This window comes from Leptodactylus fuscus, chromosome 3, assembly GCF_031893055.1.
Source record: "Leptodactylus fuscus isolate aLepFus1 chromosome 3, aLepFus1.hap2, whole genome shotgun sequence".
In the NCBI taxonomy this organism is placed as follows: Eukaryota; Metazoa; Chordata; class Amphibia; order Anura; family Leptodactylidae; genus Leptodactylus; species Leptodactylus fuscus.
The window spans coordinates 15318874-15330891 of NC_134267.1; the positions used below are offsets into that span (position 1 = coordinate 15318874).

Consider the following 12018-nt stretch of genomic DNA (forward strand, 5'->3'; position numbering starts at 1 on the left):
ATGGTCTGTGTATTAACATGCAAAGCAAAACTCTACCCCCCCATGTATATACAGTAAGTAGCACAACCTCCTACTATACACCCAACTTACATACAACATCATAGTCCCGTCCATGTCCCCAAAATCCATATGTCACCCTCTTATTCCCTGCTACCACCATCCAGCGTCACGCTCCATCCCGCAGCCCCCCTCCCCTCCGTCTACCCCCCACCCCACCCAGTTTGTGTCCTCTGAAAGGATTATTTACATTCACAACCAAAACAGTTATTTGCCTCTTTGCGACTCCCAACGCATTTCTATAGGTTGCATTGTGTAAAAACTCTGCACAATTAATTGGCGTTCTCAGGCAGCTCATTGTTCCCGGGAGATGGGCACCGAGGCGTGTTATTGGTACGTTTCGGAGCAGCGGAGTAATTTCTCGTCTGCCTGTAAATGTGCGGTAAGTTTGGTTTTACAGGTAATTAAGTAGCTTTTGAGTTTACGTTGTGTTTGCACTACCAGAAAAAAAAAGGCCTCCGAAATAAGCACTTGCACAGCGCCGCCGCCGCCGCACCATCATTTGCTTAAAAAGACTTATAATTACAGCCGACGAAGCATGGACACCATAAAAATGCATTAGTTAGGCTTGACACGTTAATTACCTGTTTTTGCAGATGTTTTTATGTATTGTTATGCGAACAGTTTACAAAATAATTACAGGAAAGTCAAATGGAAAATAAACCAAGGGGGAGGAGGTTTTTTTTTTTTTTTCGGAGCTGAAATATTTTCATTCATGCGGATCTGGATTAGGCGCAGCTGCCGATTTTTTTTTTTTTTTTTTTTTTTTTTTTCCCCCCCCCCCCCCCCCCCCCAGTAAAAGCCGGGAATCTCGAAGGGTTTATATTAAGGGTCTTTCATTTCAGGAGCCGCGCTGCATTTTTATAAGTCTGAGCAGAAGCGAGACGGCAGAGAGCGCTACGAGGTGGACACGGTGCGGGCAGGCGACGGCCACTGGGTGGGAAATTATACAGATGGTTTAGATGTTACAGAAGATTTATATTCGAAGTGGTCTTACTGTGTAAACCTTACTTTCTTACGTTCCTCGCTACCGCCTCTAGATCGCGTCCGCTTCTTCTCTTGCGCACTTTGTGACACGCTCGTGCTCTTTTCCTGCACTCTTTGCTCCTACGCTTTAGTGCTTGTGCTCACACTTGCCCCCGTTTTGCTTGTACCCATATTTGCCCTCTCTTTGCCTCCATCTTTGCCCTCCAACCCGGTCTCCCTCTCTTCTGCTCTGTGTCTATGCTAGGTTTACACTAATAGTCTCCCCATCGTTTGGGGTCGACCTGAAGGATGGAGAGCCCTTCCAATAAAAAAAAGCAGTTACCCATGGACACCCCCCGACCCCAAAGGTTATAATGGTGTCTACTGGGTTTCATTATAAAACCGGTAGAGAGAACAGTCCTCCGTGCAGAACTTCTTTCCGCCAATTTTAGATAGAGTCTCCGTCACAGATTCCAACGCAGATGCGAGCCCGGCCTTATTAATTTATAAGATCTTGTTTGGAACCTGATGCGACAATAACGGTCCTGGGCAACCAGAATCCCCAAACACCGAGGCTAAAACAGTCCTGAGTGTACGACACTCTCCTAACCAGAGCGGAAATAGGTCCCAAAGGTCTTCGCAAGAGGTCCTGATGGTGGAGTTAGACTGCCCAGAGACCGCCGCGCACCCCAAGTAGCAGAGAACCAAGAAAACCCAAGAACATTAACTTAGCAGATGAAGAAACAAGAGAACACAGGAAGTCACAAGGAAGCAGGAGGGAGAAGCAAATGCGTAGTCAGGATTGTCGGGTCATGAGCCTCAAGACCTCAAGAGGTCACGGAGTAGTCAGGAAACATGTCATCCACAGGAGATCTTTCCACCACTCACTAGGCCCAAATGAAAGTCCAGCATCCATTGGCAAGATCGAGTAGGACGCTACTGCTGCGATCTCTGCCCCCCATTGAAAACAATGGGTAGCAGAATGTGGACAGAGTTTGCCCCCAAATCAGCATCACATTCCTACATGTGAACGGTCCCTAAATGACAGTCTGCCGCCTCTCCTAACCATATTCATCTGCTACCACCACACTAGGGTCACACTGTCGTCCAGGTGTACATTGTAAGACCAGAACAACGGACAAAAGGACGGATAAAATTGACCAAGGAAGATATGAACCCAGCCGGATAAACTACATCCCTTTATTATGTCTGTCCCAGGGGGTTGTAGCTATAGGGGGTGCAGCTGTAAGGGTCACTACTGGGCTCTGGACCCTGAGGGGGTCGCAGGGGTCTTTCTACTACATAAAATATGTCTCTATTCAACATGGCAGAAGATATAGGGGCCCTACTACAGATGTGCACTGGGGCCCGGGAGCTTCAAATTACACCTTTGTGTGTTACTTTTGTAGATTTGGAGAAAAACATCTTTGGAGTCTTATGCAAATGAGGCAGTTGGTGCACTGGGGGCGGAGTCGTTGAAGCGCTGCTCTTAGGCCCAGTTCTCATCAGGATTCGAGTTTCCATTTGGGGATTCTGCTTGGGGACCCTCCCCCCCCTTTCCCACCAAATGGAAACCTATAAACATTAAAATGCGGTTACCTAATAAACCACCCGGACCCCATAGACTATAATGGTGTCTGTTTGGTTTCCGCACGAAACATGCAGAGAGAAAAGTTCTGCAATCAGCACTTTTCTCTCCGCACATTTCAAGCGGAAACTACACGAACCCCATTATAGTCTATGGGGGCCCGCGTGGTTTCTTAGGTTTCTATAATGTGTATAGGTTTTCGTTCGGGGGTCCCCAAGCAGATTTCCCAAATGGAAACCCGAACGAAGATGTGAACCGAGCCTCACTGATCATGTAGGATGGGTGATGTCATAGGAGTGAGAGGATCAACTCCTACTGCAGAGGGTGGGCCAAGCAGGGTCTGAGTGGTCAGAGCTGCGCTCCCATACTGTGTCTGGAACGCCCACATGACCGCCCATATCCTTAGACCTCCCGCGGCAGACTCCTCCTTTTACGGTGTCCGTACATTTCACTGGGCACCTAAAGAGAGATTCTGAAACGACAAATTTTGCAAATTATCAATATAATATTGCACCATTTGTGTGTTGTACTACGAGGCACGTGTCCTCAAAGAAGAATATTTTACCCATAACCCATTGCAGCCTCGTCGCCTTCTTTGTGCGGTCTGGCCGTGGTGTAAATGTCATCCATAAGACTTTCTGTGCCGTCCATGTCCCTCTCCTCTGTCGGGCTAATACAAGATGTGTAGACCCTTCCAATGTTAGTTGGACTCTGTGTACTGGCCATGAACTGGTAAGTGATGGATGGGTTCATGCATTGCTTGGTCAGCATCTGGTTATCAGATCGCTCCCAAAAGCTGCCATTATCCATCTGCCCTGTAAAGCTTCGCCTGCTGCCATCCTTTATCCAGGGTCTTGGGAGCTGCCGATTACACAGTCCATGTGCGCTTCTTGGACTCCGCGTTTGTGACTCCCTCGTGAGAAGGCTACAGCCGAGACCTTCAGAAAATGCGCCGCAGTCTTCCAATACCCCCCCCCCCCACTCACTTGGCTTTTGAGCCGTCTCTACAAAGACTCGTCTCTTCTTAGAGTTCTTTAAGGAATGACTCGAGGAATGGATGAGGCTGATGCAGAAACAGAAGAGGATTTTATAGTAGAATTTTGTGCTTTTTTAAATTTTATGTCAAAATTTATTGCATGTTTTTTTTGCCTTTTTTTTAAATAGATTTTTACATCCCTCCTGATTTTTTTTTTTTTTTTTTTTTTTTAATTGTTTTGTAAATTATCCTACTCTGGGGTATCTTCAGAGCCCAAAGTATAATAGGTGGGGTCCAGGGAAGATATAAAAACATTCATGATTTCCTTCCTTCACCTCTTCTCTTTCTCGTAGAATCCTCAGTGCTCTCCCCATGTCCTTTTTGAGGTTTTGGGCGACGTCGAGCCCAGGGTCACCTCTAAGGCCTGTGATTGGGCCTTAGCAGTCACATGGGGCGCACTGAGCTTCATGACCTCACAGGCCTTAGGCGTGACCCTGGTGACATAGCATCACCCGAAACGGGAACCAGAGAGAACCATGGATGGGCCTCCACCTATCAGCGGTCTGAAGAGACCCCACAGTATTATAATTTCACTTCCAGTTCTATTTGAACTCGCTTGACCCCAAACAAATCTGGAACTTGAGCTGCCAAAACCCGAAACGAATCTTGAGAGGTTCACCCATCTCTAATATTGACAACTGGGTGTTACCGTTCCCATTTTCAGTGGGCGCATTTATTACAGACTTTTATTATATTCTGGTATGATTATGGCCATTCTCATTATTAACTTATTCTTAAAATCTGCCTGCCTATACTTGGTGTCAGAAGTGGGATCGATCTAAGAATTCCTACCATTGTGCTATTGACTCGAGTATAAGCCGACCCGAATATAAGCCGAGGCCCCTAATTTTACCACAAAAAACTGGGAAAACTTATTGACTCCAGTAGAAGCCGGGGGGGGGGGGATGCAGCCGCTACTGGAAAATTTCAAAAATGAAAATGGTCGGAGTTTTTGGGTGCAGTAGGTGCTGGGGAAGGGGAGGGGGTGTTTTGGTTGTCTGTCTGCCCCTTCCCTGAGCTTGAGGACTGAGTTTTTTTTCCCCCACTTGGAATTCAGCCTGGCTGAATATAGGGGATCTGCAGTGCTCCTATTAACCCCTTCCTGACGGAACAGGAGCACTGCAGATCCCCTATATTCAGTAGACACAGGGAGACCTAATGTGTACGTTTATATATGATACATTTTGGCAGAGCGATCTCATCTTTGATGTTAACCAAAATCTGTTCACGTTCACTTAAAGGGATTTTAATTTTAACAAAGCAAAAAATTTGGCCATGACATTCCCATCTTCCATGATCCTGCCCTGGTATGTTCCAAACCCAGAAATTTAAGGGGGGGGGGGGGGGGGGAAGAAAGGCATCTACATCTGTTACTGGAAGCGTCCGTTTTGTCTCCTCCCCTCCCACAAAGTGAAAGGGGCGGAGCCAAGATTGTGAACCGCTGGGGACCTCATCTGCTGCCACGGAGACCAGGCGAGCTAAGCCCCTCCTTAAAGATGGAGGCGATCAAGAGGAAAGGAAATGGGTTTTATCTTTTTGAATTTTGCTCAGGAATTGTCTACGCAAATTTTTTCCATTATTTTCTTCTAACAACTAAATTAAATATGTCTTCCGGTTGCAGGAGAGGCGAGTCCTACGCGGCGAGAGGCGGTGAAGAAGAAGACGGCGGAGTATCTGATGCGTGCCGAAACCATCTCCAGCTTATATCTGCACCGTTCCTCGGAGATGAGCTTGCTCCGAGATGTAAGTTACTTTGTATTATTCTGTTAGATACGTTTCTACGGAATGGGGCGGGGCCAAAAGACGTCACATCCGCAGCGTTATTTCCTATGCATGTTCCATGGCTGGCCATGATTATTGAGACTCCGTTGCGTAGCCAAACTACAATGTCGGAGATCTCCAGACCTCTATAGCAGAAGACAACTAATGTTTGGGGGTTCGCCTTCCATCGGTTCTTCTCTGCACTTGCAGACAGTTTTTTGGCAGAACTGGGCAGGGAGGTTGTTCCCGCCGCCATCTTGGAGAACTAAGCACAGATCTCCTGTGGATGTTGCTTGCTCCAATCCGTCTGTCTCTTCATGTCATCCCAGACAGACTGGATGATGATGAGATCAGGGCTATATCATCCCTTCCAGGGCTCCTCCTCCTCCAAAGGGCAAAGTTCACACCGAATATTGATGGGATTTACGTTGCACTCACAAAATAAACCATTAACCCTTCCATTTCTGAAAGCATTTGTACTTTATGGCATTTATCAACAACATAGTTGTATAAACTTACCATAGTGAGTGGAGACGTCTCGCAGACATTGATGCTTAATGTCAGTACTATGTTGCACAGTCCATGATGGCGGTATATTCACAGATATCGAACACACCGGTATAACCAGTCCACTGTGAATGATTTTTACTTTTTTGTTGTTTTTGAAATCTTACTGAATTTTTCAATTTCAATGACAATGAAATTTTTTTTTAAAATTCCAAAAACATTTTGCAAATCGTTTTGAGCTCCTTTTCATAGATATCCGGTAGAGGCTCCACCTGGTGGACATGTCACAGATTGGGACCTTATTACGTTTTTCATGGAGCTGCAAAAACTTGTATTAGTTTTTGTTTTTTTAGGCTCCGGCTTCAGGTCCAGGCTGCTTGCTTTTATATCGGCTCTCGGCGCAGGTTGTTAATCGCCGGCCCGGCCATGTTTGTCTTCTTTACTACCGCACCTGTGCTCATTCGCTCTTTTATAACATGCCCAGATCACACTTACTATGGACAGGAGGTTACGGCCGCCGCTTTACTGTAATGGATTTCCTAATTGAAGTGATGGAGACAGATTTTAGCTTTTCATTCTCTGCCCTTTTATGTGATTTTCGAGTCTACACTTTAGTGTTAAGAATATGATGACGCCGTGACCCTGCAGAGCCAGTGGTCTGTGTTATTGGTGGGAATACCTGGATTTTTAGGCTTGGACCTTTCACCGATTTGGGCACAGGCAGTTCTATATACTGCTGGAAAGCTGAAAGTGCACTGTCAGCTTTCCCGATCTGTGCCCCGGGTAAAGAGCTAGCGGTCCCGGTACCGTAGCGCTTTACAGTCAGAAGGGCGTTGCTCACAGTCAGTCAGGTACTTCCTTCTGACTGTAAAGAGCTATGGTACCGGGACCGATAGCTCTTTACCCGGGACACAGATTGGGAACACCGACAGTGCCCTGATCTCATCATCATCCAGTCTGTCTGGGGATGACATGAAGAGACAGACGGATTGGAGCAAGCAACATCCACAGGAGATCTGGGCTTAGTTCTCCAAGATGGCGGCGGGAACAACCTCCCTGCCTGATTCTGCCAAAAACTGTCTGCAAGTGCCGACTAGAACTGATGGAAGGCAAAGGGCAAAGGTCACACCGAATATTGATAGGATTTACATTTCTCTTTTGTTCATTCAATTTGCATTTTGCTGCAAGAGATTCGCACAGACCCCTTCAGGTACGCCGCAGCAAAACCATCTCCTTTGGGGTGTTTTATTTTTAACTCTACAGATCTCAGGGGGACATGTTGCAAACTTTCCCAGATAGAAATTCAGCAATATGTCTGCCCCTTCTATCCCGAGCCTAGGGATGAAATTACAATTTTTGTAACATCCAGAAGTGGATCTAACAAGAAAGAGAACAAGTCTCTGCTTAGTTACCTTTCCTTGTGGATCTTTTCCTAAATCCAAAAACTGCAAAAAAAAAAAATGCATGTGTGACTGCAGCCTGAAAAAAGTTTTCTAGGTTATTAAAGGGGTTTTGCAGACCCCAAAGTATTGTTGATACCGATGATCCACAGATTGCATCAGGTGCTGGAAGCTACATTGGTGGATGGGGATCAATTTATAGGGACAGAGCTGTAGTCCCATCCACTGTATGAAGGTGGCGCTAGGGAATTGCAGCTCTGTTCCGGTTCCTATTACTTGAATAGGTGCAGAGCTTCTCCCTCCCCCACTGCTGTAGTTTCCAGCACTTGGAGGCAGCCACCTCCGCTCCGCTGCGCAGGATCTGGGAGTCGGACCCTCACAGATCAGACTTTGATGACTTGCCTGTGGATAAGCCATCAGTCTCAAAAATCCATTTGAGGCCTGAGAATCCCTCTCTCCCCTGCAGAACTAAAAAGCTATGATACTTCCTGCAGCACCCAGTACAGCACCGCCCATGTGGCCACGTTTGGTACTGCAACCTCTCCTACTGGTCCAGGTCTCTGTTTGCAGTCAACAGATGTCCAGTACTGTTCCTGATGGGTTCAGTAGTCCTCTCAGATCAGGACCTCGTAACTACCAGTCACTGCAGGTTTTCCTTCCGTTTCTTGCCAGGATGAACTTTTTCCCATAAAGATGCGTAACCTCAGAGCTGAACATGGTTCCTTTTTGATTTCCCTTTAATTTTCTGTTTCTCTATTACATTTGTTTTTTTCCCTCCCGTTTCCTTCTCCATCCTCTTAATTTATTTACTTGCGACTTAATAATTAGAAGCGCACATAAAACGTCATCTTTCATCTCGGGCTCTGTGATTTATGATAAATTTAGTTTCCTTCGGCCTGGCATTTGCTCCAGCAGGCGGCCTTCCTTCAAGTACCACAACTGATTGATGTCTTATCTTTGATATGTTCCATTAGCCTCCAGGAGCAGAGAGTTCAAGGCCCTCTTCGAACCTGAGGAGTCCTGCGGAGGAACTGAAGGCCTTCAGAGTCCTTGGGGTGATTGACAAGGTAATTCTTCAGCATCTCTTCAAGAGTTCACTCATAAATCGACCGCATGCTGACATGGCCTCTTTGAAGCCGAGGATTTTAAGGATATGAAACAAAAGGGGAAAATGACTCGAATGCATCTGCACTTTTAAAATAACAAAAGCAACGGAAGGCAAAAAAAAAAAAAAGTAAAAAAAAAAAAAAAAAAAAAAAGCCGAGCTTTATGTAAGCAATTCATCTAAGCGCCTGCGAAACCTGTTTGAGATAGGGGGCAGAGTACGTGGTTTCTTGGTCAACAGGGTGGCGTGGCGCGGGAAGAAGGGTCGCGCTATGTAAAGGGAGGATTGATTTCTAATTGGAGGTCGGGCCGTGGGTTGAAAGCAACCGGTTATGTTTTACATGCCGCCAAATGCAATAGTCACGCCTCGCCAGATGGGTTCTCTATCGTTCGCCGCGTAGCGCTGCTTTCCTGACGGCAGTACATTATACGTATAGGGTTGTGCTTGCATCCCTTCCTGTACAGTTATGACCTACCACTAAGTGCCCCATATAGGGTGCAAACTGTGATAACCCCCAGACAGGTTCTATATTGCATGCTTTCGTGCAGGCACTACATTATACATATAGGGTATCCCCTCCTGTACACTTGTTATGACCTACCACAAGGTTCTCCATAAAGAGGGCAAACTGAGACCATCATTGTCTGGTAAAATCTGTCTTCAGAGATGAATAGGGATTACCAGCTCTCTGAAGGATCAGGTTACAGCTGCTGTTCATAGAAGTCTATGGAGAGGAGAAGAGCGCAGATGCAGATAGAAGACTTACTAGATGCAGCAGCATTTCCCTGTGTCTCATCTCTCTTCATCTCACACCAGTGCTGGATTAACAGCAGCGCTGCTCAGTATTGCTGTATAATATCCTCCATGCTGTTGCTACTTATGAAGGTGTTATGTACAGAGAGAGAGAGAGGGGAGCAGGATCCACTCCATCCACACGTACCAGATTTATCACAGTGGCTCATTTTGTATGATCAATTTGAAACCCTTTCTGCAATCTGTTTTGTTGGAGTTACTTTAGACAATTTTTTGCCAAAATTTGTGTGCAATGTGCTCGTTTCAAGTAATTCCAATTTATTAAAGAGGACCTTTCATGGTTTGGGCACAGGCAGTTCTATATACTGCTGGAAAGCCGACAGTGCGCTGAATTCAGCACACTGTCAGCTTTCCCGATCTGTGCCCTGGGTAAAGCACTATCGGTCCTGGTACCGTAGCTCTTTACAGTCAGAAGGGCGTTGCTGACAGTCAGTCAGGAATGTCCTTCTCCACAGCAGCGCCTATCGCGCTGTACAGTGTGAGCAGCGAGGAACGTCCCCTCCCCTCCTGATAATACTTGTCTATGGATGAGCACTGTGAGCAGAGGGAGGGGGCGTTCCTCCCCGCTCACATTGTACAGCGTGATAGGCGCTGCTGTGGAGAAGGACATACCTGACTGACTGTCAGGAACGCCCTTCTGACTGTAAAGAGCTACGGTATCGGCACCGATAGCGCTTCACCCGGGGCACAGATCAGGAAAGCTGACAGTACACGAAATTCAGCACACTGTCGGCTTTCCAGCAGTATATAGAACTGCCTGTGCCCCGGACCATGAAAGGTCCTCTTTAAGTTAACCCCCTTTCTCTTACAGTCGCACCCCCTGTCCTAGCATATTGCAAAAAGGGTCTAAAATGCTAAATAAATCAGGTGTTATGCCAATTGAGCCAGAATTTTGGTACATTTATCTGTAAATGAATATATCTGACACATTGAGTTTTACTAAGTAACAATACCTAGTACCTTATGGGGGCTTGGTCTTGCAGTAGGGGTTCTGTTGTTCTGCTGGATCACTCCCCTGTAGGTACTGAGCTGCGGTGGTGGTGGTCTCCATGCAGTACCGCACCCACTATATAGGGGTCGCTGTGAAGTGTCTAGTCGACCTATATACCTTGATCAATATCTATAATAAGAACTTTGTGTTCATTTTTGTAGAGAGGCCTGGACCAACGTATAGGGGATGAGCGGCCATGTATTTTCTCCAAAACGTTGTTGCGGGTTCAGTAGGCCCCTATGGTTTCCCTGACGGTGGCCGCAGGCAGACAGAATTATATCATTTGACTCAGATAATTTTGAGTTCTGTATCAGAAAACAGCGCTCCGACCCCTCCAATGATATGTCAGAAATGTTGGACATAGGAGGATTAAAATGAGGGGAAACTCTTTTCTTAATGGATTCGGAATGGGTTACAACCTAAAAGAAGCAAAACTCGCCAGTCCCTTGTCCATCCTGTTCTGATCCTGCCTGGGTCCCCTGCCAGTCTCTATTTCCTGTTCCCTCTTGACACACAGGAAGTACTGCTTAGCCAATCGGTGACTGAGGTGAGTCAGCACTGCTCACAGCGATTGGCTGAGAGCTCATTTCCAGTCTGTAAAGGGGGACAAAGGTAGGACCAATCGAGGACCCACACAGTATAAGAACAGGGGTTCTGTTTTGGTTAGGGGAGCATTGCTTCTTTTAGGTTTCCCTCCTCTGAGCACCTACTTTTTTTTTTTCTTTTCCTATCAGTATGTCTTTGTAGAATGGGAAGAAATCCACACAAAGACGGGGAGAACATACAAACTCCTTGCAGATGTTGTTCCTGGCAGGATTCGAACCCAGGACTTCAGCGCTGCAAGGCTACAGTGCTAACCACTGAGCCACCGTGTTGTCTCTCTGAGCACCTACTTTAATGGTGTTTTTGAGCCTTAGATAGGTCAACATTTGAAAATCGGAGGGGACCTGACACCCATGCACCTTGCAGATCAGCTGTTTACAGTAGCACTTCCATTTACAACCTTGTGGCGTCCCGTTCATTGGTCACATGGCTTGTTCGCAGCTCAGTCCCATTCAAGTGAATGGGTGGAGCTGCTATACCAAGCACATCCACTATACAAATATATGGCGCTGTGCTTATGTGACGAGGCTGCAGTGATCCAATCCTGCGGCCCCTTCACGCAGATGGATGTTGGACCCCCAACAATCGCCAATTGATAACCTATCGAAAAACTCCTCCTAGTTTCTGATCTTGCCATGCCGCACGTCTTTGACATTATGTGTTGCAGAGTTGCGGCGCCGTCCTTGCTGCCATCATTAGCGTCCCCGGTGACCTTGTCTCTTACTTGCTAAGGTGACAAATGGCTCTCCGTGCTCCCTTGTTCCATGGGCTTGCCTGTTGCCTGCCTCCGGGTCCGCGCCTCCCCTTCTGCTGACTTGTGCCGGATTCCTTCCATCTCATGTCTCAGGGCTTTGATGCATATGTTCTGAAGGTGGCCACACTGACTTTGGTTGGGAGCAGATGGTAAACCTTCAGGCTGCCACCGGCTATACTGGTGTTAAGTTGGAAAGTTAACGTTTGATGATGGTTCAGCAGTGCATATGAAAAGAATCTGACAAGAGAAATATCTTTAATTAAAAAAAATTAGCATAGTAAACATTTTTACATTTGTATGCAATAAAAAGATCGAGAAATGATTTCTTTTTTTTTTTTTTTTATTCGAACAAAATGCCAGAGGGCACTCCCATCTCTATAGCAGGTTATATGTGAACGGGGTCAGGGAATATTCCGATTTTACAACTCTGTGATCTG

General features: G+C 46.4%; 1 protein-coding gene across 1 annotated transcript in view; it reads left to right on the forward strand.

Moving 5' to 3' along the window:
* RPS6KC1 (ribosomal protein S6 kinase C1) overlaps positions 1-12018 on the forward strand; it is a 101126-nt gene that overhangs the window by 36746 nt on the left and 52362 nt on the right. The window contains exons 8-9 of the mRNA XM_075267101.1: positions 5269-5390; positions 8290-8382. Coding sequence (XP_075123202.1) covers positions 5269-5390; positions 8290-8382 — 215 coding nt within the window. The remainder of the gene's footprint in view (positions 1-5268; positions 5391-8289; positions 8383-12018) is intronic.